The sequence below is a fragment of the Crocodylus porosus genome, unplaced genomic scaffold (assembly GCF_001723895.1).
Source record: "Crocodylus porosus isolate Cpor-Errol unplaced genomic scaffold, CroPor_comp1, whole genome shotgun sequence".
In the NCBI taxonomy this organism is placed as follows: domain Eukaryota; kingdom Metazoa; phylum Chordata; order Crocodylia; family Crocodylidae; genus Crocodylus; species Crocodylus porosus.
In genome coordinates this window covers 173,063-198,165 of record NW_017728919.1, presented here as the reverse complement: position 1 = coordinate 198,165, position 25,103 = coordinate 173,063, and the positions used below count along the sequence as shown (strand labels likewise).

The 25,103-nt window shown below is 62.0% G+C and overlaps 2 protein-coding genes across 5 annotated transcripts in view; one reads left to right on the top strand and one right to left on the bottom strand.

Moving 5' to 3' along the window:
- PALM (paralemmin) overlaps nt 1-18,607 on the bottom strand; it is a 32,783-nt gene extending 14,176 nt beyond the window's left edge. For 2 of the 4 annotated variants that reach the window (XM_019538236.1, XM_019538235.1), the window contains exons 1-2: nt 18,347-18,606; nt 3,422-3,470 (exon numbers count right to left, since the gene is read on the bottom strand). In XM_019538236.1, the coding sequence (XP_019393781.1) occupies nt 3,422-3,470; nt 18,347-18,351 (54 nt within the window). In that variant the 5' untranslated portion in view covers nt 18,352-18,606. Of the gene's footprint in view, nt 1-3,421; nt 3,471-18,346 lie in introns of all 4 variants that reach the window. The other 2 variants (XM_019538238.1, XM_019538234.1) reach the window with 2 other exon arrangements.
- Nucleotides 18,608-22,113: 3,506 nt separating this feature from the next.
- PRSS57 (protease, serine 57) lies at nt 22,114-25,041 on the top strand. The gene is made up of 5 exons (XM_019538233.1): nt 22,114-22,178; nt 22,841-22,994; nt 23,182-23,326; nt 23,856-24,116; nt 24,460-25,041. Exons 2-5 carry the CDS (start codon nt 22,900-22,902, stop codon nt 24,610-24,612), a joined length of 654 nt encoding a protein of 217 aa, XP_019393778.1. The 5' UTR covers nt 22,114-22,178; nt 22,841-22,899; the 3' UTR covers nt 24,613-25,041.
- Nucleotides 25,042-25,103: the final 62 nt, after the last annotated feature.

The following is a 25,103-nucleotide window of genomic DNA, read 5'->3' as shown; positions in this document are numbered from 1 at the left end:
TCTGCAGGATGCTATCAAGGCTGCTATTGTGTCCTCCCTGTGCACCGAAACCAAAGACTCCTCCTTGCCAGGCCAGGCATTTTCCTTGATGATGCAATGCAGCCAGGCCCGGCCCCAGTGACTGCCACGGCAGTGCCCCCAGGTCCCTTGGCTGCTGGCCCTGCGCTGCTGCCAGCCCCCCCGGGCACATCTGGGACCCTCCAAGTCCTGAGCATCCCGGGGCGGTGGCTGGAAGCCAGCATGAAGTGCAGCAGTCTCGAGGCAAGGGTGATCGGCAGCTCCGAAACGCTGCTGGGGGAGAGCTGAACACAATTCCCGGCTTCCCGAGTGTAGGAACGTCCCTCCCCTTTCTCTGAGCGTAAAGCCCTGGGGGCAGCAGTCGCCTCTCCCCAACGCGCACTCGTGCAGCACCGAGCACATTGCACCTGGGGTCTCACTCAGACGCTCCCACCCTGGGACCTTCCTGCAGAGCCAGGCCTGGTGAGGTGGGTGCACGAGGGGCCTGGCGTGAGTTTGCTTTCTGCGCCGGGCTTGCACTGAACGTATCTGCCCTTCATTTACCCCCGTGTTGTCCCGGGAGAGCTGTAATTGAATTCCACTGCCTGGGACACGTGGTTCTCAGGCGGGGCGGGCGTGAGCACGAGGCTGCTTAGAATAACCCCGTGCTTGGTGCAAGCTGATTCAGGCCCTAATTTGGAGGGAACAACCCACAGCTCCTCCTGCTGGCATAGGGTGGGTGGGGAAACTGAGGCACCCACGGGAGAAGGCCATAGAGGGGCTTGCTACAAGGACAGAGCTTTCCTCCCTCGCATTTCATTCTGCCTTTCAAAGCAAGGAGTGCATCTTATTCCAGGATGTGTTGTATGTGAGCACATACGGTAATAATCAGCACTAGTAACAGTGGCCTGGCTGATATGGGGGCTAGAGGCATCACTGGAAACCCCTTGGACCCACTCTCCAGAAGGGGACTGGGGGTGGTCTGCCCAAAGCCACCCAGCACGGCTGGGACCAGACCCCTGGACAGGTCCAGCCACGTGTGTGTGTGGACCACGCAGCTTCATCACTTCCAGCGACCTCGCACCTGGTAGCAAGCGGAGACCCAGGCGGCGCTGGGGTCCCTGCGCGGCGCTGGGATCTGCCCAGATTCCTTTCCCCGAGTCCGCCTGGCCATGTCCCCTGGATGGAAAGCGTCTCCGTTTTCCCCCCGCAGCCCCAAACAATTTGCTCTTTGTGCAGCCGAGCCCAACCCGATAACAACCCGAGCTGGGAAAGCTGGAGCCGAGGCTGCCACACAAAGGGGTGGGCACGAGGCCAGCCTGCCGCAGCCGGGCAAGGATCACGCTGGTCGCTGCCTCGCGCTGCCCTGCGTCCAGCTGGCACTCGTGTGCCGGGCCAGCTCTGCGCACTTGCATCCATCCCCACCTGAAGCCTGGGGACCTTCTGCTATGAGTCTGCAGGCCAGATCCTGAGTGCTCCCGAGCTCACCATCTCCTGGGGAGCAGGTGCCTGGCAGGAGGCACTCAGGTCCTTGCCTCTGGGATTGCCAGTCCTCTCTCTCAACCCATGCATGGCTTCTTTTTTCAGGGCTTTGGTAGTAACTAGATGAAGCCCTGCAGGAAATTGGAGTACTGGTTTGATGTCACTCGGCCACTTGCTACAAGGATAGATCTGTTTTCAGCCTGCCTTTCCAGTCTCTTATCCCGGGATGTGTTGTACGCCAGAAAATATGGTAATAATTAACAGTTATAATGATACCCTGGCTGGCTCATTAAGCATCTCAGCTGCCCCGTAGCAATCTCCACCTGCATTGTATGTTAGAAAATACGGTAACAATTAACAGTCCTAATGCTACTTTGGCTGGTTCATTAAGTGTCTCAGCTGCCCCGTAGCAATCTCCACCTGCATTTCACAAGGCCCAGAGACGTCCCTTAGAGCCTGCAGTGAATCAGTCGCAGAACCCAGGCGTCCCGACTCCTATTCCCCCGCCGTGTGCGCCAGCTGAGCTGGTACCTGAGCCAGACGCGCCTTCTCCAGTGGCGCCAGGCGCCTTCCATGAGGCTGCCGGGGAGCGAGAAGCTGTCAGATCGGCTCCCCTGAGAGTCATTTTCTCCTCGCAGAGCAAGGCCCCAGTGAAGGAACAGGGAAATAATTAGCCCCGGGGGAAGGAAAGGGATTTGAGGGACTGGGGGCCTGCCGTGGCCTTCCCTTGGCCCCGCAGTGAGGCACTGACTGTAGGGAGCAGTAGAAGGATTCAAGCAGTCCCTTCGCTCCTCTTATTCCAGGCCAGTTCAGGTACCTGGCTAAGACCAGAGCAGCCCCAAGGCTGCCCTACCTCCTAGCTTGAAGCACACATACATACACACATATATGCATGCACACGCATGCATGCACACACTGTCCCCGGCACAGGAAAAACACCGCGCCAGCTCTGCTCTGACCAGAGAGGCAGCAGCTGTGACACGAACCCCGGAGGACTGGCACAAGCCACCTGCTCGTGAGACAGTGCTTTTGCAAAGGCAACATTACCACATCCTTGGGGCCTGGCACTGCTTTCCAGCAACGCACATGCACTCTTTGTGGATCAGGAGCCCACATCTTTCATGGCACGGGGTCACTGCTGCCGAGGATGCCACTGCCCCATTGATTTGGGGGCACTGGGGCTAATGAGGGTGCCAACTGTGCACGGCAGGAGAATCAGGGCAAGGCTGAGGGACCCTGGAGAAGCACCACCCATCACATAGTCCCCAGGAGAAAGGCATAAACCTCTGTGCTCCCTGCAGCTTGATTTCTGCACCACCCCATGTGTGACAAATGCTGCAGCAGTGGAAGCCGGTGGGCGGCACGGGAGACCTACGTCCCAGGATGCTCGCTCCCATCCTGCGACACTGGTGTTAGATACAAACCTTAGCTCGGGGCCTGGGACCTCTCTCCATCTCGGAAACAAAAGCAAGAGGCTCGGGTGCGTACGGATCTGGGGCCCAACTCCCTGCTGGCATAACTCAGCTCACCAGACTAACAATCAGCTTTGCCTCGGGCCATTCTCCCCGCCCCATCTCATCATTTTGAGGGATGCTGGTTATTTCTATCCCAGACTTCCCTGCCATCCACGAATGTGACCAGGGTGATTTACACTTTGCTCCCGGCTGCATTTCCAAGGGGCTCGAAATGCCGCGCTTCCAGCAGCTCTGAGCTCCAAGGGCGCTTGTACACGTCACGACACTTCATACACCACATTCGAGGCCCAGCGCTGACATGCAGCCACCTGTGGGGGTGGCAGCAGGTGAAAAACACACAGCAACGATGCTGGGGAAGGGTTTGCTGCCTTTGCCCATCTGGGTCTCTGCTCACTCAGTAAAGACCCGAACGCCGGGGTCATTGTCCAATGCATCAGGATGGGAAGAGACGGGCGGGATCCACTTACCGCGATGGCCTGCAGCCTCTCCTGCTGAGTGGTGCTAGCCTCGATGACCCTGCAACGAGAGGGCAGAGCGTGAATGGAGGGAGAAGAGGACGTGAGACAGGCTGGGGAAGCAGGGGGGTGAAGTGTGTGTGTGTGTGTGTTTGTGTGTGCATGTGTGCAGCCATCAATAGACCCATTGTGCATAACCGGACGCAGCACGCAGACAGCAGTGGAACTTTCCTCTTCCTTTCCAGTTCTCCTTCATTCCTTTGTCTGCTCTGCCCGAGCTCTCCTCCTTGTCCTTGAGGCCTCTGAATGGGTCCCCATCCCCCTTGGATTCTCCCCGCGACTCAGTTTCCCTGCCTCGGCCTTCAAGCAGACAAACGGAGGGAGCTGGTGACATTAAGAGAGCGGCAGATACCTCCGCTCCAAGGGATTCGAAAATGGAAAGGGCTATAGAAATGCTAATTACAGGGGCCGCTGGCCGCTGGCTCTGTTATTAAGGTTGACTAACACTTTCCATGATCACCCCCCCTCGCTTCCAGCTGCTTACGCTTTTCCCAGCCTCCAACCGCCGGGGCTGAAGCAGTGCGCGCTGAACGAAGCCAGCGTCGCGCGGAAAAAAAATAGCCGGTGATTATATCATTTAAAGACTCCGGCTTTGCTTTCGAGGCCTAGTTGTTTTTATCCAGGTGGAACTGTGTTGTACGGAGACGGGAGGGACATTGCTGGGGACGAACGCGAGGGTATGGGGGCCGTATACCACAATCCCAGGGCAGCAGGGCTGGAAGGGACCTCCACAGTCACGTCCTCTGCAAACCATCGCAGATTTGTCTGGCATCTCGACTCTTTGCAAAACCACCGCCCCGCCGACCCAACACAAGACGTCGCGCCCGCACCCGCTGCAGGTAAAGCAGGGGAAGCAGCACTTTGCTTCTGCACATGGTTGTTAACATGCACTCAAGAGATCCCAGGTAGAGCTCCCCCCCCCACAGCTTTGATGTATGGGCGTGCGAGCTACACAAGACAATTTTACTGCTTCTGTCTTTATGCCAATCAAACCCCGCGTGGATCCACTTATTCCAATATAAACGTGGCTCCGGGCAGTGCATCGCAAACCGCTGCTTTCCCATTCTCCACTGCTACGCCGAGCAAGACGTGGGAGACACGGGGTTTTGCTCTCCTCGGCAATCTAGACCGCAGACTGCAGCTTCCTTTTCACTTCTCAACTTCCCGCGGCCACGAGCAATGCCCGCGGGGTCTTACGAAGCGGCTCTCGCAAAGCCCCTTCTCAAGAATCAAAAGCTAAAGCAAAACAGTGACGCCCTCCCCGTCTGTCTGTGCCGGTAACAAGTGTCCGTCTGACCCCGATTTCCAGCCGAGGCAGCTGGAGCAAAATGCGGCTGCACTGAGAAAGCTTGAGCCCGCTTCTGGTGCCTGCTCCGGGGCAGTGGGGTCAGAGCATCTGTGCTGTGCTTCTCCAGCAAAGGATGGGCTTGCATCTAAGGCTGGGGGTGGAGACCAATTTTTACCTCTGCCACAGGCTCCCCGTGTGACCCCGGGCAAGTCACTTCAGAGCCGGCAATGCCTCCTCCATTCAGAGGGAGATGCCACGGCTCTGCCCTGTCCAGGCTCACTCTGGGCCCCTCTTGGCTCAGCTGAGACAGTCCCACGCCTCCGGAGACTGGCATCTCTGCCGACGACTCAGAGATGGGGGTCGGGCAGCCTGAAATCACTCCTCCGTGGCCCTGCAGACACCACCGAGATGCCACGTGGCCACGGGCCAGCTGTGACAGCCATGGCTCCCAGGGGCCCCGCTGTGCCACCCCTCCACCACCCTGCCCCCAGCCCCAAACAGTGGCCACGAAGGTGCGAGCCTGGTCTTCCTTCCCGGTGTACAGCTCCTTTCCAACACAGGCAGCCGCCAGCGGGAGGGAGTAAAATGCCACCTCCTCTGATGGTGGGGTCGTCACCAGACAGAGGCAGGACCAGACCCTTGCTGGACGTGTGAGAGCAGGAGGCCCGGCTCTCGTGCTAGGGGCTGTACGCACCCCAGGAGCAGATGCGACAGGCAGAGAAGGGGTTTCCACTGTGTACCGTGCAGAGACGGACCGCAGAGGGGTGAAGTGTTGTGCCCAGGGCCCCACAGGTTGCCAGTGGCAGAGACATGCCCTGCCCCAGATCCTCAGTGGCCTGCCCTCCTCCGCGGCGCTGGCGCTGGGGTCTCGCCTCGCTCCTGGGTCCGGGCCTGACCCAAGCCATACGCCTGGGAGAGGAATCTCCGTCCTACCTGCATCTCCCACCCACATCTGCATCACGGGACCGGCTTCGCGACCGTGGCCTTGACTATTTCCCAGGCGGACGGCTGCCTCGGGGGCTAGCGCGCTCCCGAGCAGACGGAGGAAGGATGAGCACGCGAGGGTGGGGGTTGGGGGAAGCGTCTCTCGTCTGCATTTCTGCCTGTGGTTATGTGCAAATCCATTACAGTGCGGTCCCAGGAGCCCCTGCCCTGGACAGGAGCCCTGGTGCCAGGCTGGCTGCAGGATGTGGGTCACGTGCTGTTCACACACCGGGACCTGGGGAGCCGCCAGCCAGCCCCGCTCGCCGAAAGCCGGCCCGGCTCTGAGAGCCTAATTAAAACAGATCCTGGAGAACCGCTCCCCGTGGCCCACGGGGCAGGCAGTGGCAGGGCTTGGCTGGGATGAGGCCGCAGCAGCAACCAGCGCCTGGCTGCGGCGTCGTGGCATTTGCAGATGGGGCCTGCTGGCTGGCGGGGGGCTGCTTGCGTCACAGCCCCCATCCGTACCGGGCCGGGGGCATCACGAGTCTTGGAGCCCGGTCTGTTAGGCCAAGTGTGCACCTTGGCCCCCTTCCGACTGCAACTCTCCTCCACCACCCAGCTGCCTTTGCAGCTAACCTCTGCTCAAAGCGTTGGCGCCAGGCAGGAAGCGCAGGGCAGTGGTTAAACCTCCAGCCTTCTGCTGCTGCCCCCTCCGGTGTCCCTGGCCCTCTCTCTGTTTCGCTTTGCAGCCCATCTGCAAGCTCCTTGCGGCAGAGGTGGCCTTGTGCCGTGTGGGCATCCAGTGCCTAGTGGTGGGGGCGCCCGGGTGCCGCCGTCCTGCTCACAAACGAGGGGAAAACTCTGCAGTGCACGGCAGCTTCGTGTCCGGTTGGCTGGGGGGGAGGCAAACGGTCTCATGGGAAAGGGTGGGGAGGAGATGGAGCATTCACTACTGCGTGCCCAGGCTGATCCACATGAGGAAAAGCCATTACAGCGAAGCAAAGATGAAAAAAAACCAACCCAGCTACACACCCAGCCCCATGCCCTCACCCCTCGGTGCATGGACGAAGCCGCCCAGGGCTACGGCTCTCGCTTGCAGCACCCCGGCTTGAAAAGCAGGGTGCTCTGTCCTCCGTTGAACCCCCCTTTGGGGAGGTGAAGGCTGATGGGATGAGTCTCCCGCCCGAGACACTCGATCCCAGCCTCCGTGACATTGAAAGAGCTGGGCTGAAACATGTGCTCACACCAAGCCCCCCAAAAAGGAAAAGAGAGAGCAGCCTCCATCCGTGAGATGCTCAGGTCTGGACTTGAGGACGTTCGATCGAGCGATCTGTCGAGTTGGATCGAGTCATCCATCTACGACTATTAATCAAGCCTACTGTGGGTAAAAAAGCCGTCACGGACACAAAACAGAATCATCTCTCCGGAGCCGAATTCAAACTTCAGCTGGTAGGAAAAAAACCCAAACCCGTCACCTTTTCCACTGCTATTTCCCCTGTCTCCCAGTGACAAATGGCTCTAGTTTTCCTAAACAAATGTGTTCACTCCATAGGAGAGTCTCCTGTTTTTTTTCTCCCCCCAGGGAAACCCACAATTCAAAAGAGGCATTAAACACAAAGAAAAGTGAAAAAAATTGGATTTTTTGGGCAATTTCCCCCCCTGAGAAAACATCAAGACTTTTAGTCCCCCCAGAACTGTACAGGCTCCTTCAAAATCTTCCCTTTTTTGGCGTCTTGCATTAAGACGGTTCAGATTTAAAGCCCGGAGCATTTCCGAACGCTGCTCGCAGCCCCTCACAATAGCATCAAGCAGACCCTTGGCTCCGGTCCGGTCTTGTGCGGGGGCTCACGTTATTTCTGGCTGCCCTTCGGCATAAAGCAGGTGCCACACGATCCCCTGTATCAGTGTTGGCGGCGCTGGGCTAACCGCCGGCATCTGGCTCCACCGCTGCGCTCCTTTTCCTCTCTCCTTTGTCAGCCTCCCCCGCCTGTTTATATTGCAAGCTGTTCAGGACACTGCCCTGGGCTCGTACAGCTCCTGGCACCGCGGGATCCTGAACCTGTTTGGCTGCAATCGCAAGGCACGTGGTTGACTAACAGGGGCCCGTTAACAAATCCTGTTGGCATGGAGCTCGGTTACAGGTTATAAGATGCCAACGTGCCCTCGGCCGGCTGGAGGCAGCATTAGCTCGTGCCTCATCCAGCAACCTGCAGACATCTCACGAAGCAGCGGGCGCTGCCAGCTGTGAAGTGGCAGCTGGTTCTCTGCAGACCCCTTGAGCGTTGCCAACCCCCTTCATGGTCCTCGGACCGCGCAGCGCCGTGACCGCATCGTGGGGCTGAGCAGCCCCTCTGTGCCCGTCGCCGGATGCTCAGGGCCCTGAGCCTTCCTCCGGCAGCCCGGACCCACCGGTGCGAAGAGCGGGCCAGGCTCAGAGCAGATAAAGTAGTCCTCGGTGTGCGGTTTCACAGGGAAGCGAGGCTGGAAGGGACCTGCGGGGCACAGCCAGCGCAACCCCTGCTTGAGGCAGGATCAGCCCTGTCCCGACCATTGCAGGCCCGTCCGTCGTCTGACCTCTTTGTGAAACTACCGTTGACCCTGGCACGGGGCATCTCGCCCGAACCTGCCACAGGGAAAGCCGGGGCACCGTGGCAGACAGCGTGTTGCTGCTGTAAAGGGTCGATGATACGCGCTCCAGGTAGAAACCGTGCCCCTGCTACAGAGGAAGGCAACCCACCCCCCAAAATCTGTACCCATCTGACCAGGGGGTCAAATTCCTTCCTGCCCCCAAATGCAGCAATTGGTCTGACCCCAAATGGGGGGGCAAGGCCCGCTAGCCGGGAACCTCCAGCTTGGATCCCAGCAGGAGCATTGGCACAGCCCACAGCTGACATGCAGTGGAGGAAGCCTAAAAACCCCCCAAACCTTGCACCTACCACCCACCTGCCCTTCCCCTCGAATGCACGTCAAGCCTCTCTCCCCTTGTGATGCCAAGCTGCAGCGCGGCACCGGCTGCTTCACAGCCCCTTCCTCGAAGCGTCTTGCCTTGCACTGGCACCGCGAAGCCACGTGCGGCCGTGCTGCTAACGGCCCTGTAGCCCATTTGAAGCATGCAAGTGAGGTGAAAAATGCTCCAGTCGCTCTCTCCCCCAGCACTGGCCCATGGTCCAGAGTCACAGGCGCAGCCGGGGAGGAGCTGGGTCTGAGAGCCAGCAAAGCCCCGACCAGGTATATCAGCACCTCCCTGCTCTTTAATCTGGTTAGCTGTGCCCCGCAGGTGCACAGAGGACAGCAGGGCTCAGAGCACCTTCCACGACTGCATTTTCTTGCCTAGTCCACCCCCTTGAAAATAAAGCACCTTTCTTTTTTGGAAAGCCCCAAAGGTGGGGGGGTGGGGGAAGAGTAAAATGTCAGGTTTGGGGTCTCTGCATCTGGGGCCACGCACTGAGTCTGACCTTGCGCACGTAGTGCCAGGTCAGCTGTCCTCGGAGCGCCTCCGGGGGCCTGAGATTTGGCGGCGGGGAAGCCGTGGCAGCATTAAGTACCGTGGCCACAGCACTTAACACGGCCCCGGCTTTGCTCCCACCAAGTCTCCAGGTCTGTGGGGATCCATCTTTTTCACATGTAACCGGCACCTGAATTTCCCCCTGTGGAGCTGGGGGGTGTGGAAAGTGCGTGTTTATGCAAGAAAATACGGTACCAAGGTCCAATCCTGTGCTGAGGACTCTCAGCTCCTATAAGGCCTCTCCTAGGAGCTGAGCCCCGTGCGAGACAACCTTGATCTCCATCACCACCGCCTCTAGCCCCCCGTGCTGCCAGGCTACACGAACGGAGCAAGGGGCTGGCTCCTCCGAGCCTCCCTGCCACGCTTCCTCCCTGCTCTTTAATCTGGTTAGCGAGCGACTGCAGGTTACACTCTCTGCAGATGGTGTTTGCTACCGGAGGCGGCGTGGGAGGCAGAAGAGATGTATTTATAAATCCCCATTAAGGAACTGATATATCTGGGGAGGCTGCTTGACATGCAGCCATGGCAAAATAATAAAAAAACCTAATAAACCCCCCCAGTGACAAATGGACAGCAGGAGGTGGGCCGCGCGTGCGTGGCGGGCCCCGGACGCGGCGCGGGGCAGGGTTGGGAATGGAGCTGCGTGCCCGTGGGCGCTCGTCCCTCCTTCCCCCCGGCGCTGGGATCCGAGCAGGGCGCGAAATCCAGGCAGCAGGGCAGGGTTCGCGGCTGCGGTCCTTTCGCACGGGGCGACGTGAAGGATGGAGGTGGCGGCGCTTCAGAGGCGCACGCAGGCACCGGGTCCAGGCAGCCAAGCCTGTTTGTCATGCTTGGCCCTCTGCCTTCTGTTCCAGAGCTCCCGCCCGGGGAACGCAACGCCCAACAATGAGCTCGGACGGCCCCTTCCCTTCCCCGATTGTTTTCGCCGAACTCTGCCGGGCTGAGATCATGGGAGGGGAGCGATTTCCAAATATCACCGCTCTGCCGGGCCAGAGCCAGAGCCAGAGCCAGAGCCAGAGCCGGGGGAGCGGGAGACACCGGGCATCAATCACCCGGGGGGAGACGGGCCAGGCAGCCCCCCGCCCTTTGGGAACCTGCCCCGTAGACAGCTGGCAATACCGCGTTGCCCAGCCTCGCTTCCTTTCGCCAGGAGCTGTCGTCTGGCACGGAGCGGGCAGAAAGGTCAGCGCTGCAGTCGCTGGCTGAGATCACCGCAGGGAAAAGTGTCCCGTGATCCGCGGCAGAGCAAGTCGTGGGCTGGGGCCTCTCCCCCTCCATCCCCACAAAACCCCCCCAGTGCTTCTGAGAGTCACGAGCCGCTGTAGGAGCCCCGAGACGAGCTGGCGTCGTGGTGCCCCAGCCATGCCCAGGCGGTTTCAAACTTTTCTTTGCCATCAGTAAGGGCAGAGATAGTTTCTAAAGACAAAGACGTTATTTCCCCATAGTCCCGGGGGGTTTAGGAGACACGTCGCACGTCTTGAGAACAGGTCCGTGCCGAGTAAGAGGTGGCCACAGGGCCCTCTGCTCTGCCTTTATGGGCCTTTACCCGCCGGGGTAGCTGAAGCGGGGTCTCAGCCTGGCTCGGCCCCTTCGAAAGTCATTCCCAGGCTCCTTACGGCATCCAGCCACTGCCGTCTGCTCCTGGCTCAGCCGCGGCGCTGGCAAAGCAAAGCCTCCGGCTGGGCAGGCGGGGATCGGCGCGGAGGCCGGCAGCGAGGGGACAGCTCAGGTCATCGCTGCCCACGGCCAGGCAGAGGCACCGTGCGCGGTCACGGCCGCGTTAAATGGCTCCTCGTAAATAAGGCGGTGACAGCCCGGCCCATTAGCAATGATCGCGGAGATGGCTATGGCCGGGCACCATCTCTGGCGGGGTGCGGGGCTTTGTCAACCAGAACTAAGAGCTGCGCAGCAGAGAAGAGGTAAAAACACGGAGGAAAAAGACATTGTCCATCCAGTGAAATCCTTCCAGGCCTTTTTTCCTCCCTCATATCTCACCGCAGGCTGGCACTGGTGGCGATGGGCTTGGGGGGGAGCGCTGGAGAGATCTCAACCAGAAGCCATTACCGTATTTACCCACCTGCCACCGAAGAGCACGCACCCTGCGATTGCTGGCGTTGGAGGAGGTGTGTTGCAGGAACAAGCTCTGTGGATGGAGGGGCTCATCTTGGCTCTGCCAAGGCCTGTACCGTACTGACTCACGTACCACATGCACCCCTTCCCCTAAAATCAGCCTTGAAGGCAGCTCTAGACCTTCCCACTGAGCTCCCAGGCATGGATGGTGGGGTGGTGCCAAGCTCACCCCCAGAGCCCCCTGCCCCGGGGCCAGCGGCTGGCCAAGCCCGGGCCAGGCTGTCCCAAAGCCACGTGCCAAGTTCAGACCAGGATACAATCACTTCCAGACGTGGAAGGGGCTTGGCCAGGCGCCCACCTAGACCCCGAGCTCTGAGCGTTTCAGCCACCTCCGAAACGGCCCGTTCCTGTCTCTTCTCCATTGCCAGCGACTGCCGCGGCCTCTGCATTCCTGGGCTACCAGCCAGGAACACGTCCTGGCCTAGGAAGATGCAACGTGGGCCAGGCCTTCCTTCCCCGCCCCCGGCCCTGGGGGAACGACCTGCCCTCAACCCGTGTTGCAGCCCAGCCTCGTGTAAGCCAGCCCGATCCCGGCCTCGTGCAAGCCTTTGCATTGAGTTTGCAAGCTAGGAGGAGAACAGGAGGCCAGGACGCCACAGCCCAGGGACTTCCCAGCTCTTGGCTGCCACCTTCCACCCTCCCCGCACCTCTCCCTCCTGCCCCAGCCCGGCTGCTCCGACACCTTTGGCGGGTCCACAAGCAGCAACGCAGCATCCCCGGGATGGGGCTGAGTTTGCAGCTGCTTTCCGGTTGCAGCACCCAGATCCCACCTGCTTCTCCTCCTTCAGGCGCCCGCAGCCCACGACCCCTCCCAGGGACCTGGCACTAAACCAGGCACTGGCCAGGCTCCCCCCGGGCACGGCCTCGGTCGCTCAGGCGGACGCGGGCCTGGGAGAGACCGAGGAGGCTGAAGAGGATGGGAGTGTCTGGCTGGCAAGAAGCAATCGGTGGAGCAGGGAGGCTGTGTGCCCGTCTCTGGGGAGCCGCTGTCAGGTTAAGTTAATTAAGGTGTGATTATCAGCAAGGCGGGTTACGGGAATGGCACGGGCAGGGCTGGGGCGCTCGCCCTCTGCTCCTCGCCCCACAGCTCCCAGAGACAGCCGATGGCATCTCAGAAGCAGGGAGGCAAAACCCACCCAGCTGGACTGGACCAGGGGGTCCTGGGCATCACGGAGCCACGTTCGTGCCCTTGCTGCCAGCTCCCCGCTCCTGCTCGTGGGACCTCAGTGGGGGTGGCGAAGGCAAAGCACAGCTGGCTTGGGGGGGCACAGCTGGACCCGTCGCAGGGCCGCTCCGTCTCCCCAGCTCCGGCGGGCCAAGGCGGTTGGGTCTGGCTCTCCGTGTGAAGAAGCCACTTATTGGTGATTTATGGTTTGCACGACTGGGAGGCGGGTGCCCTGGCAACGTCGCCATGGTAACGGAGATTAACCAGGCATCCAGGGACCCGGGCGATGTGCAGGAGGGGAGGCAGAGCCGAGCAGGGGAGGGGGACGAGTCTGGCCTGGAAATAAAATATACCCAGAAGTGCGGAGGGGCTGGCCCCAGGGAGGGGGCCGCCAGCCGCCTGTCTGGGAACAGCCGGGCTGAGCAGCACCGGAAATCAGCACCCGGCTCGCCGGTGCCAGCCCTGCGGCGTCACCCCGGTGACGGCACCCACTCCTACACCCTCCCCGTTCACGCGCGCGCGCGCACCGTCACCCGCCACGTCCAGCACCATCCAGAGCGCGCGCGCCCGGCACACCGCTCCTGCCATCCCGGAGGAGGGTGAGCCCAGCTGAGCCCCACGTAGATCAGCCGCTGGGAATCAGCCCTGCTTTGCAAACAGCCCCCGACCGCGATGCCTTGATGCTCCCCGCGGGCAAAGATGCACCCTCAAAACCCTTCCCTCCTAGCGTGGCCAATCTCAGTTAAATCCCCAGCGCCCAGAGTCCCGGGATCCCACGAGAGGTTGTTTCCAGCCCCCAAAAGCTGGAAACCGCAACCCCGTTGCCCCAGATACCCGCCGGCAAAAGAGGAGGAACGGACAGGGCTCGTTTCTTGCCAGTCTGGTGCTCTCCCGAGGACGCCCCCGGGGTTTCCGGACACCGGGCATTGGCCAGCCCCCCCCGCCTTCCTCTACGTAGTCATAAACCCCGAGACCCCCCTTGTCCCCCTCCGTTAATGAAGCTCCATCAGATCCGAGCCCCACGCAGGGCCCCACGAACTGGGAATCTGTCCGCACTAAGGGCCTGTGTGGACGCACTTGACGCATGGGAAGGGTAAGCGAGCCTGTGGGCTGTGCATCCACGTGGGAACCAGCACTGAATTCACAGCCCAGCTGTGCCGTTAGCTTTCCCCGCCTCATCTCCGAGCCTCCCGCGCACACGTGCCGCCCTGCTCACGCCTTCTGCCTCTCCCCCGGTGCTGACCAGGCCTTTTTCCATGCTCCTGGAGGAAAGCCCATGACCTTTTGTTTCTTTCCCCAGCCACAGAACAGCCGTGTTTATTTGCCTTCCTCTGGCTTTTTTTTTTTCCCCCCGCTGCAGCATCCAAATGTGCAAAGGGCGGTTTCAAGTTTCCCAACAGCAGCTCTGGTGACCGCCGCTCCCTCCCGCCTGCTTCGAGAGCCAGGGCCGTGGCGGCCCCGGGCTGGTGCCTGAGCCGCGTCTACACTAGGGCAGCTCCGCTCCCCTTCCTGTCGGCACCACCTGCACCAGCAAGGCGGCTAGAGGGAGTGTAGACGAGCCCCGGCAACTCCCGATGCTTTGAGAGGCTGCAAGCTGCATCCTATACTCGGCCCGTGGGGCTCATTGGAAAGATCCAGGCTGGGATTTGCCAATAGGAGCCAAATGGAATTAGGCACCTGCAGTGGGGCTGAGCTCCTAATGCCCTTTAGGGTCCTGGCTTTCCACGCCCTGAGAGATGCCGGCCCTTGGGGCTCAGCCACCGTGAGTTTCACGTACAGATGTCTCTGGGCCTGGGCGGGGGTTCAAAAATCGACAGGGCCGGTGCTGTGGGCTTCTACAGACAAGCCACAGCCCAATCCACCATAGGTGCGCAGATCCTCCCGGGGCTCCTCTCAGACGTGTGATCCGCCTCCCACGCTGTGCAGCCTGCTCTCCACCCCAGAAGCAGCCGCATTTGATCCAGGCCCTCGAGCAAGTGCCGCCCCTTCTCCACCAATCCTTTGCCACCTCCTCGCACATTACCAGCTTCCCACATCCCCTTCCCCCCACACCATTCACTAGCCCAGTGCTTCCCCCTTCCCGTTTTTTTTCTTTTGCGGGGGGGCACGTGCCTTTCCCACCAGCCCCTGCCCAGCAAGGAGGAGGAGGAGAAAATGGAGACAGCCCCAGGCTCCCGCAAGTGCCGGATGCATTAGAGCGAAGGAGATGGCTTCACCGGGCTCCGACGTGGGCTGGGAGTGCCAGGAGAAAATGGATTCCATGAATATTTGATGGCAGGGGTTCAGGGAGGCAGCTTGATTGGAAAGTTACAGCTCTCTCCAATCATGGGGTCAAGCAGCCTCGAGACACTTTGGTTTCCAGGCCTGTTCCAGTAAGAGGAACCCCCCGCCGGGATAGGCCTCACCTCGAAGAACCCGCCCCGGCTATGAATGGGCGAGTGGCGGCCACAAACTCTTCACCCCAGCCCCGGATCCCGCACCTCCGGGCAAGCTGGCCTGCTGGAAAGCCAGGGGAGCCCAGGTGCTTGGGGCTCAGCTCAGACACTGGGGATCTAGGTCTAGATCAGGGGTGGGCAATTATTTTAGGCGAAGGGCCACTTACCGAGTTTTGGTAAGCTGTTGAGGCCCACATTTCCCTCTCCAGTGCAGGGAAGCAGGAACAGCCCCACGGTCCTAGGCCAGAACTCTCTTCTAGTTGGGGGGGCGGGGATGGGGGGCCTTGATGCTGGGTCCTGCATCTAGCTTCCCCTGGGTCCTACTGCCCCTGGCTCCTGTCATCTTTGACAGGCAGCCAGGAGCAAATAAATATTTAATTTTCTAAATGTTTTAGGGGCCCCGCAGGCTGGACAGAATGGCCTGGTGGGCCGGATTCGGCCCCTGGGCTGTATTTTGCCCACCCCTGGTCTAGGTCCTGGCCAAAGGTTTCTAATCTCCTTCAGATCCTCTGCCCCAGGCCCCCATGCACCCTCCCCTCGCCTCTGCTCTCCATCCCCCCCCTTGTCTCCTGCTGTAATCTGGATGCCCCTTGCCATGCCCATGTACAGCACCAAGCATGGGGGAGCTTGATCTCCATGGGGCATCCAGAACATCAGCGGCAATACCCGTGGGCAGACAGGATCATCCTCCCCAGGCAGAACCTGGCCCCCCACCATCCATCCTTTCACTCCATTTCTTACACCCAGGCAGGGGCAGGCGAGCTGCAAAGCAAAGCACGAGGGGCCCGGACATGCAGAACACCCCCTTTTGTCCCCTCCACGTGTTCCCTTCTCAGCAGGTGCTGGCTTGGTTATTACGAGACCCCCCACCCCACCTCAGAGACCCTCTTTGAACAACTCAGACTCCAGTCCAACTCCTCCAGTCCAGCGCTGCTGCTCCCAGGCCTCTGCATCCCCCCTGGATCCCTCCCTTCAATCTTCTGGTGCTTCCTTCACCAGCCACCACTGTTTTGAAGAACTACCATGTTTCCATATTAAAATAAAACCCGAGCACCCCCCCACAGGAGCCCGCAGCCCAGACGCAGCTACAGAGTGAAACCAAGATCATGAATGAGGCTGACCAGCCCCAGCTCCTTGCAGTTCCCAGAGCTGGCTCCATCTGCATTCGTGGAGTCAGCGGGCTCTTTGCCAAGGGGAGCCTGTCTCTGGTCTAAATCCGTGCTGGGGCTTTGAACGGGGAAATCCAGCACTGAATGGGCTCAGAGGGTCCTCTGCTTTCAGATCCCACCACCGGGCAAGAGATGGGAGACCTGGGACGTTGAAGCAGACAGAGGAAGCCAAGTGTTGGGGTCCCAGGCAAGCAGCTGCACCTCGAGGCTTTACCAAGTTCCCGCCCAGGACCTGACTCTGCTCCTTTTACAACCTCCGAGATGGAGGCTGCTGGCGTCTGCTCACAGAGCAGGTAGCACAAGGCTGGGCCCCGCCGAGGCCAGCAGCGTCTCGCTGATACTGCCTGGAGCCCAAGCTGCAGAGATTGGAGCTGTGAGGGGGACCCATTAATCCCGGCAGGTGCCGGTGCTAACCGAGACCCCCTGCACGGAGCAGCCAGAGGCCTCAGCAATAGAGAGTTCCCTTGTGCTATAGTTTCCAGCGGCTGAGGGGAAGGTACATGTATAAACCTGGGCAGTGAGGCAGCCACCCCCAGGCAGTGAGACATATCAGAGGGCCCTGGCATCAGGATGCCACACTCCGCAGGGCGTCTATGCTCAGGGCAGCCCTACCAGGCAGGGGAGGATGACTCTCCCCATTTTATGGAGAAGCAAAGCGAGGCGCAGAGACGGCACTGAGGGGCAGCACTCTCATTAAGGGACATGGCCAAGGCCACAGCAAGCCGCGGTGGCAGAGCCAGGGGTAGAGCTTGGTTTCATCACAAGCACTCGGCCAGTCTTTGTCTTATCCTTCCCCCCCATCGGAGAGGGCAGTGCCCCAGGTCACACCAAAGAGCTGGGCCTATAGCCAGCCACCCTTTTACTCCGACCAGTGCACCACACTCCCCTCCCACCCCCTAGTCTTGGGAAGAAACCCGCAAGGGTCTCGGTTCCCAGCCCCCTTTGCTCAAACCGCGAGATCCCACTGCTTCCTCCCAGAGCTAGTAATGGGCCCCGGGTTCCTCAGCTGCCCCCACCCCCAATGCTGACCCCTTCCTCCACATTGCTCACACCTGCTGCCCCAGAAACGAAGTGACCCCAGCCCCGGACATCCAGCGTGCTCACCACGCGCCCTCTGTCCCCTCCCACGGCCAAGGCTTTTTGCCCTGCTCCTGACAGCACCCCCTGCTGGAAGAGGCTGATGTTGCACCCCCATACACTACATCCACGCTCTTGCCCCTGCGCCTGGGTCCCACTCTGCAAGCAGAGCCACCTCCCCAGGCTCCAGGGCACGGAGCAGGGCATGGCACTGGGGCCCCGTCTCGCCTGCCAGCGGGACCTGTTGCGCACCTGGCATCTGGCTACCAGCTGGCCAGCCAGCAGCCTGGGGCAGGGGCTCCGGGGAGGAGATGCCTCCCTCCCCTGGCAGTGCCAGCAGGGAGCTAGGTGCTCCCCCCGCGAAAGCTGGCACTGAATCCCAGCCAGGACATGCACAGATTCCTGCTGCCTCTGGGAAACCTGTAGCTCAGCCGGCCCCCGGCAGCGAAGGGAAGGTGCCACCAGGAAAGCAGAGCCGGCCCAGCCTGGCCCCCTGCACCCACCGTCCCCGCAGCCAGCTACCTGGAGGGCACCGAGCCATGGCAAACCTGCCCGCCCCTCCCAGAGATCATGCCCAAAGCTGGCTCCAAGGGGCAGGGGAAGGGGAAGGCGCCATGTGCTCACCCCTTGCAGACAACCGTGCCCCCCCCACCGCCACCCGGCCCCTTCCCCACCCTCCCCGGTGCCCGGCGCTGCGCCCCGCTCCGGGCCCGATCCTCAGCAGGGCTCTCCAGGCCCGGCTGCAACACGCACACACCAATCATGTCGGCATCGCCGCGCGGGGCCTGTGCAGCGGGCTGGAACCTGAGTCACGGCATGGGTGAGGGCACCGTGGTGGGTGGGGGGCTCTGCGCCCCGACCCCCCCTCCTCCCCCCACGGCCACGCCGGCTGGTGACAACAGGTAGCACAGGACCCCGGCGTCGCAGCTAGACGGGGGATGCAGCCGTGCCCCCAGCACAGCCAGGGTCTCCGGCCCCCGTCACCTTCCCAGACAAGGCAGGGCTGGGCCTGCAGGTGCAAGCCAGGTCCGGCGGCGCGGCATCGCCAGCCCGGGGCATCCTCGCTGGGGGGTGAGGCCGGCCGGGTGGCAGGCAGGATGCTGTGCTGGAGGGGGCACGGATGGAGGGCACGCGTGGGGCTGGGCCAGGAGGGATGCGGGGTGGAAAAAGGATCTGGTACTTACTCCATTTTCCCAGCCTCCTCAGCCCCCTTGCTGGCTCACGCTCCGGCTCGCAGGATCCAGGCGAAGGGACCGGGTGGGGGGAAGGAAGCCGGCGCCAGCAGCCCCCACCCAGCCGGTGCCCCCTGCTCTCGCGGCCTGGGCTCACGGGCAGAGCAGCCGCGGCGGGTGTCTCCGCATCCCCGGCTGGGTTATTGTCCGGCGTGCGGCTGGCTCGGGATTGCTGAGCTGGGGATGGGAAGGGAGCTTTATTTTTTTCCTCCTCTTCCCAGTCTCCAGCATCCTAACAGCACCGTCTGCTGGGCATCGCCCGCCACTGCCGCCCAGCCCGCAGGCCCCCCAGAGCAGCCTCCAGAGAGGCTTGTCCAGGCCCTGGACCTGCATCTCTTCGCAGGCTTTCCTACAGACCTGGCGCCTTGCCCCCTTGCGCCCAGGCAGGGCCAGGATGGATCCATGCTCCGAGCTGGCACATCTCCACTTCCCCGCCTGCAGCCTGGCCTGGCCTGAGCCGCCTCTCCTTATTTAGCCCGGGCGAGCGCGGAGCTGGGAGCAAGGCTGCACCACAGCGATCCACCGGGATGGCCTCTTCCTTCAGCCTCTTGGCAGGGCTCCTGGGTCGAGCGCGGCGCTCCCAGGACCCCAAACAGCCTCGCGCTGGGGTGCGATAGAGCAGCATTTGGACGGGACAGTTTGGAGAGGGGCGATCCTGCTTCGGGAAGCGAGCTGGACTAGACGTGACCTCTGCAAGTCCCTAGAAATCTCTCCGATTTCTGTGCGCCTGCAACCTGCAGTGGCGCACGGGGAATGCAGCTGCCTCTGGGGCGGGGGGAGAAAGGGCACGGACCCGGCGAGCTGTACTATGGAAGCACGGTGCCCCAAATGCAGCTGGACCTGGGGGGAGAGAAAGAGCAGGGGCCCCAGCAAGTGGTGTCATGGCTGCGCTGTGCCCTAAATGCAGCTGCTTCTGGGGTGGAGAAAGGAGAGGGAAGCCCAGAAGTTGCATGTGTTTGTGCCCCAGGCTGGACGTACGGCTGTTGGTGAGGAAGGCTGCCCTGGCAAAAGATGGGAGAAGGTGGGTGGGCACATGGGCAGATCCCACCCCCCCATCCATCTCACCAGGCAGAAAGCCTTGGAGGGGCGACAACCCTGACTGATCGATTCAGTGAGTGACCCACTCAAGCTGCTCCGTGCCTCAGTTTCCCTGAAGAGGGAAGCACCCAGGCACCTGGATCCCAGCTGGGTCTTTAGGTGCCAAAAATACCCACGAATCCATGTCAGAGCTGGAGAAACCAAGCTACGAGAGCCCATACCACAGCCAAGGACTCCCCCCACCAACCTGCCAGGGTGCAGGAAGCATCTGGCCTAGTGGCTAGAGCAGCCAGGACTCCCGGGTTCTCTCCGTGGCCCTGCTGGGGGTACAACCCTGCCCCCTCGCTCTGCCTCAGTTTCCCCCAGCTCTGATCTCCATGCCCTAAGGCTTGCAACCCTGCATGGGAGGTTGCCCACTTAACCTCCTTCCCACCAAGGCCTCTCTTAGCAGGGCTGGGTATCCCCGCCTGATCTGGATTTGGGCACTAGACACTTGCTCCCAGGAGCCAGCTCAGGGCAGAAGCCTGGGTACAGCCCAGCCCCGTGGGCTCTGCAGGGCAGAGGGAAGGTGCAGCAGGCACATGGCAGAGATGGCCTGGGATATGCTCCCTCCAGGCCCGCGCAGAGCCAGTAAAGCCCCCCACCAAAGGCGCACGTGCTACAGGAGCAGGTGCAGGGGCCCCGGAGGCTGGCGACTGTTGCGGCGGCCGGGATCCGTTGGCACTACTCGCACAAAGAGCTGGAAGAGGACTGGGGGTGGGTTTGTGGCTTGCCAGTTTGCCCACCCTAAACCACCCACCTCATCCAGGCATCCTGCTCCTGCGCCCCCACGGACCTGGGCGTTGCAGCAGAGGCTGGGTGGGAAGAGCTGGGGGGGCCACAGCCGCATACAGCACACAGCAGCCGTGGGCACGGCCTGGCTGGGGTGCTTGAGGGACCTGGGATCTAGCCCGGTCTAACCGGGGGTCTCGGCAGGTCCCTTTGCTTCCCCCATCGCTCCCTTTCCTCTCCTCCTCGCTCCTTCCAGGCTGTCCCCTTTGCTGGGTCTCCCCTGAGCATCTCGGAGGCAGCAGAAACTCCTGAGGCCGCCGTCTCTGTTGGGAAAGCGATGGGAGTCCCCGCCCTGAAGCCCATCCTAGCCCACAGCAGGGTCTTGAAGGCTGGGCATCCAGAGCGGTATCACCCCCATCCACACCCAGCTCAGCCCTTCATTCCTCTCCGCAGATGAACAGTTGTGTTTGTGCCCCGAAAGCCTGCAAAGGACAATTTTTTTCCAACTATTTAGTTGGTCTAATAAAAGAGATCACATTTTACCCTGCCGCTCCCCAAGGGATGCACCTTCCCAAGCCAGCCCCCAGACCTGTCAATGGGAACGTCGGGGGGCAGGTCCAGGCCTCTGCCCTCTCCCGGGTGCACCACAACTCGGGGCTGGAGGCGAGGGAAAAGTGGGGAGACTTTTTTGGGTGCCAGAGGAGTTAAAAAACAAAAAAAAAAAGCAGCAGTGGGTGTTGCTCAAACAACTGTTTCCTCCAGCAAACGGACACAGGAAACAGGTGATGGAGCAGTAAAGAGGCACCGGTGAGGTTGGGAAATCCTATGGTGAATGCAGCAAGGCCCCAGGCTGGGCCGGGAGCCTGGGGTATTTGGGCTGGTGTGGCAGCACAAACAGGGCAAACCCTGTGACTCAGACCTGTCCGAGACCCCCCTCCCCAGTTCCACGCACAGCTTCTGCATCTGTACAGGGACAAGCCCAAAAACCCATCCCAAAATTGCCAAGCTCACAGCCCGAGCTGAGCCTGGGTCACAGATTCAGCCCCTGGCCCCCGTCTGCCAGGCATACAAGCAAAACCCTCCGGGTCCCGAACCCCTGATGGATCGGAGAGGGGCGACTGACCGTCTGGCTCGCAGCCCCAGCGGCCAGGCCCAGCCAGCCTCCTCTCCCTCGGGCACCCCACATCCCATCTACTGCCTCCCCCACGGCGGCCTGGGTGGCTGCGGGCTTCCAAGCGACCCGCGTGCCCGCCACCTTGCGCCGTGGGGTCGTGCCCCTGAACGGGGCATCTCGTGGGGCAGCTATTTCTAAATAAGCAAGGAGGCGACTTTGAAGCACAGGAGCTGCCCAGAGGCTCGTCTACAAGGGGAGGTGATCTGGATGAAGATCCCCGACCCCCCAGTTGGGCTGTTCTTACTCTGGATTCAAGTCCCCCTCCTGCTGCTTCTTGTGGCTGTTCAGAGCCAGACACTTCTCGGGGCGCTTGTCCCTTGGGCAGCGCACGTGTCCCCCACCGCAGCCAGAGGCCTCTCTCTGCACAGTCAGGATGACGAGGCCAATTAGCCCACGCTAATGAGCCCGGGGTGACGTTCCAGGCAGCAGCAGAGCCTGGGGGAGGGCACCACAATTCACCAGGGTGTTAGCCCGGTGCCCTGCTGGCTGGGCGCTCTCATGTGCCTGCCCCGGGATGCAGTGCCCTCCCCAGACCCCCTCCATGTGGATCTGAACCCCCCACTGGGGTATTGCACAAGCCAACTGAAGGGGAGGGACCAGAGGGGCCCCTTCAGCCCTGCTCCGCCAGGCCTGGGGGGCACGGGGGGATGGGGGTTGTACCACAGCATTGCAACATGCCTCGCAGGGGTATTTACTGGGGCAGCACGGACCCACCCGCTCAGCTCTGCAGCATGGCAAGCGCCAGCCTGCTCCTCTTGGCTCTGGGCAGCCCAGCCCTGCTCCTGACCCTGGCGCCGGCAGGTAAAGGCTGTCGGTGCTAGGCGGGGGGAATGGGGGAGGGCAGGAGGATGGGTTGGGTGGTGCTGGGCTGCCATGTGCTAGAGCCAGGTCTGCCACCGAGGCTGCAGAGGGACCGGGGAATGTCACTTCATGTCTCTGAGCAGGGAGGTAGGAGCTCCCCCATGCTCCGAGAGGGTCTGGCCTGCACATGGGGCTGGGAACTGCAGGTCGGCCAGGGGCAGGCGGAGATGCCCGGGAGCTCCGGCTGGTTGCTGCAGCTTTCATTTTGCCCGAGTGAGATGGTGCCCTCGGGAGCAAAAGCTGCGGCAAGGAGCCGTGCAGCTTGGTCCCGGCTCAGCTGCAAGCCAAGCGGGGCGTAAATGCTCTGGGCTCTGCTTGGAGGATTGATGCTTGTGGGCCCACATAGCCCAGACGGCAGCTGGATTGGGCCCAGTGCCTGCTGGAGGCAGCAGACGTGCATTTACGTGTGCATGGGATGATTTGAACCCAGGGGATGAGCCATGGGACAAACCGCAGCCCTTGGGACCCTGGTATTTGTAAGGGTACCAGCGCCAGGTGCCCAGCTCCGAGCTGCTGGCTCCTTCAGCGTCCTCGCGTACATCCCAGCCTGGCAGGGATGGGGACACGGTGGCTGGTCTCCCAGCAGCTTTTTGTCGGCCCAGGTGCCCAGGGGAGCTGGATAGTCGGGGGGAAGGCGGTGAAGCCGCACTCCCGGCCCTACATGGCCTCCATCCAGATGGACGGGCAGCACGTCTGTGGGGGCTGCCTGCTGTTGCCCAAGTGGGTGATGACGGCTGCACACTGCGTTATTCCCAGGTATGGTGCCCTCCCCGTCCCGAGCTCCCCTCCTTCTCCCAGCCCCAGCCTGGACCCTGGCTGGGACCCCCACTACCTCCCAGGGCCACGGGGGCAAATCCCTGCCTGGCTGGCAGCCCCCAAGTGCCAGTCCCCTCTCCCTGCCCCGCGCCGGCACCAACGCAGAGCCCCCACCCTTGCCTTCCAGGCGCAACCCCTCGGTGCGCGTGGTGCTGGGCGCCCACCGCCTGCAGCGCCCCGAGGCGGCCCAGCAGGTCTTCAGCGTTGTGGAGTCCATCCCGCACCCCCACTACAACACCCGCACCGTGCGCAACGACATCCGCCTGCTCAAGGTGAGGCAGCCGCCCGCCCCGGGGGGACCCCGCACCGCACCCCCGGGCAGCTGGGCTCTTCCGGGCAGCCGAATGACTGAGCTGGACGCTACATGGTGCCGCAGCCTCGAGGAATCGCCCAGCCCCGATGCAGCCAGATTGGGCTGGGGGGGGGAGGGCGGGGGGAATTTGCACCCACTTTTCCATCCCCCTCCCAAGGAGGGAGAGTCTCAGCTGATCCCATTGGGGTCCATCGCTGCCTCTTCGCCCCCACTTGCCCTGCAGAAGTCCCCCAAGAGCTGCTGCCTCCAAAGCCACCAGTTACTGGAGGCAGCTTTAAATGCCCGGTAATGGATGGAGAGGCCTTTCTGCCCTGGGGCAGCTGCACAGAGCAAGGCCTGCATGGTGCAGGGAGTCTCCTGGGGGTAAAAGGCGCCGAAGTGTGTGGGGGGGAAAAACTCAAGCCCAAGGTGTGCGGGGTGGGACAGGAGCAGGCTTGGGCGCCTTTGCTCAAGGGCGACGGACACCAATGGGATCCCCCGTGTCCCAGCTGAACCAGTCGGCCACCCTGAACCAGTTTGTGAAGCGGATCCGCCTGCCCCAGCCCAACTCTGACCTCCGCCCCGGGGTTGCCTGCCGGGTCACGGGCTGGGGCGACGTCTCCAACTTCGGCACGTCCCCTGTTGAGCTCATGGAGACCCAGACCGCCGTCTTCAACCGCACGGTGTGCAACGCCCGCTGGAAGGGGCATGTCACGGCCGAGATGCTCTGCACCGCCGCCCCCACCGCCACCTTCCAGGGGGTTTGCTCCGTGAGTGCCACTGCTACCCCCTCCCCCCACACGGTGGCACCGCTGGGAGGGAAGCCCACTGCCCCAGGGTGGGTTATGAGGCCGGCATGAGACTGCAGCCTGGTGCCAGAAACAAGCAGCTGGCAGGGCCATCCAACCCAGGCTCAAACCCCGAGGCTGTGAGCTTCCCTGTAACAGTGCCCAGTCTCTGCCAGCTGGTTAACACTGGCTGGGAGAAGGGGGAGGACCGGGACGCAGAGGTCTGTGAGCAACCCTCCATCCAACACGGCAGCAGGGCCCTGCGCCTTCCCTCCTGCCCGTGATGCCCCACAAGCCTCTCCCTCCACTCTTTCTGGCTTTGCAGGGCGACTCCGGGGGCCCCCTGGTCTGCGGGGGCAGGGTCTGCGGAGTCGTGTCCTTCTCCGGGCAGAAGTGCGGGGACCGCCGCTTCCCTGACATCTACACGCGCGTCTCCCTCTACATCCGCTGGCTCCATCAGGTCATCTGGAGCAATTAGTACCCCAGCCCTTGCTGGGCTCCGGAGACCCCCTGCCCCCCACCTCCAAGCAGCACGGGTCAGGAGCGTGGACTGTGGGAGGGGGAGAGTGGAAGAGGTGGGTTGCATTGGGCTCACCAGGGCTGAGCAGTCTGGGAGGCCGGGGAGGGGGTGGGGGACTGCATCAGGATGCCAGGGTGCTTTCCCAAGCAAATCACATCCCTGCGCTGTGCCTCAGTTTCCGCCTCCCCCCCCCCCATATTCTTTGCATCCCCCTGTGTTGCACAGCGTGGCCGCCGGGAGGCAGCACAAGGCCGCTCTCTAGGCCAGCGGGGCTGGGATCGCCCCTGCCTGCAGCAGCTGCCTGGCAGGACACCAGCCCTTTCCCCAGGAGCAGGGCAGAGGCTCCACTGCCCGCCCCCCCGACCACAAAAATAAAGTGCATCTCCCCCCGGACATTGCACCATCCTAGTCATTGCTCCCCTCTGCCGTGGCAGAGCTCCTGGGGCAGC

What these genes read in the sequence shown, in the direction of transcription:
- PRSS57 (XM_019538233.1), top strand. Translation starts at nt 22,900, where the DNA reads ATGGCCTCCATCCAGATGGACGGGCAGCACGTCTGTGGGGGCTGCCTG. An exon ending in GCACACTGCGTTATTCCCAG is followed by an intron (nt 22,995 to 23,181) that starts GTATGGTGCCCT and finishes CTTGCCTTCCAG; the next exon opens with GCGCAACCCCTCGGTGCGCG. An exon ending in ACGACATCCGCCTGCTCAAG is followed by an intron (nt 23,327 to 23,855) that starts GTGAGGCAGCCG and finishes CCCGTGTCCCAG; the next exon opens with CTGAACCAGTCGGCCACCCT.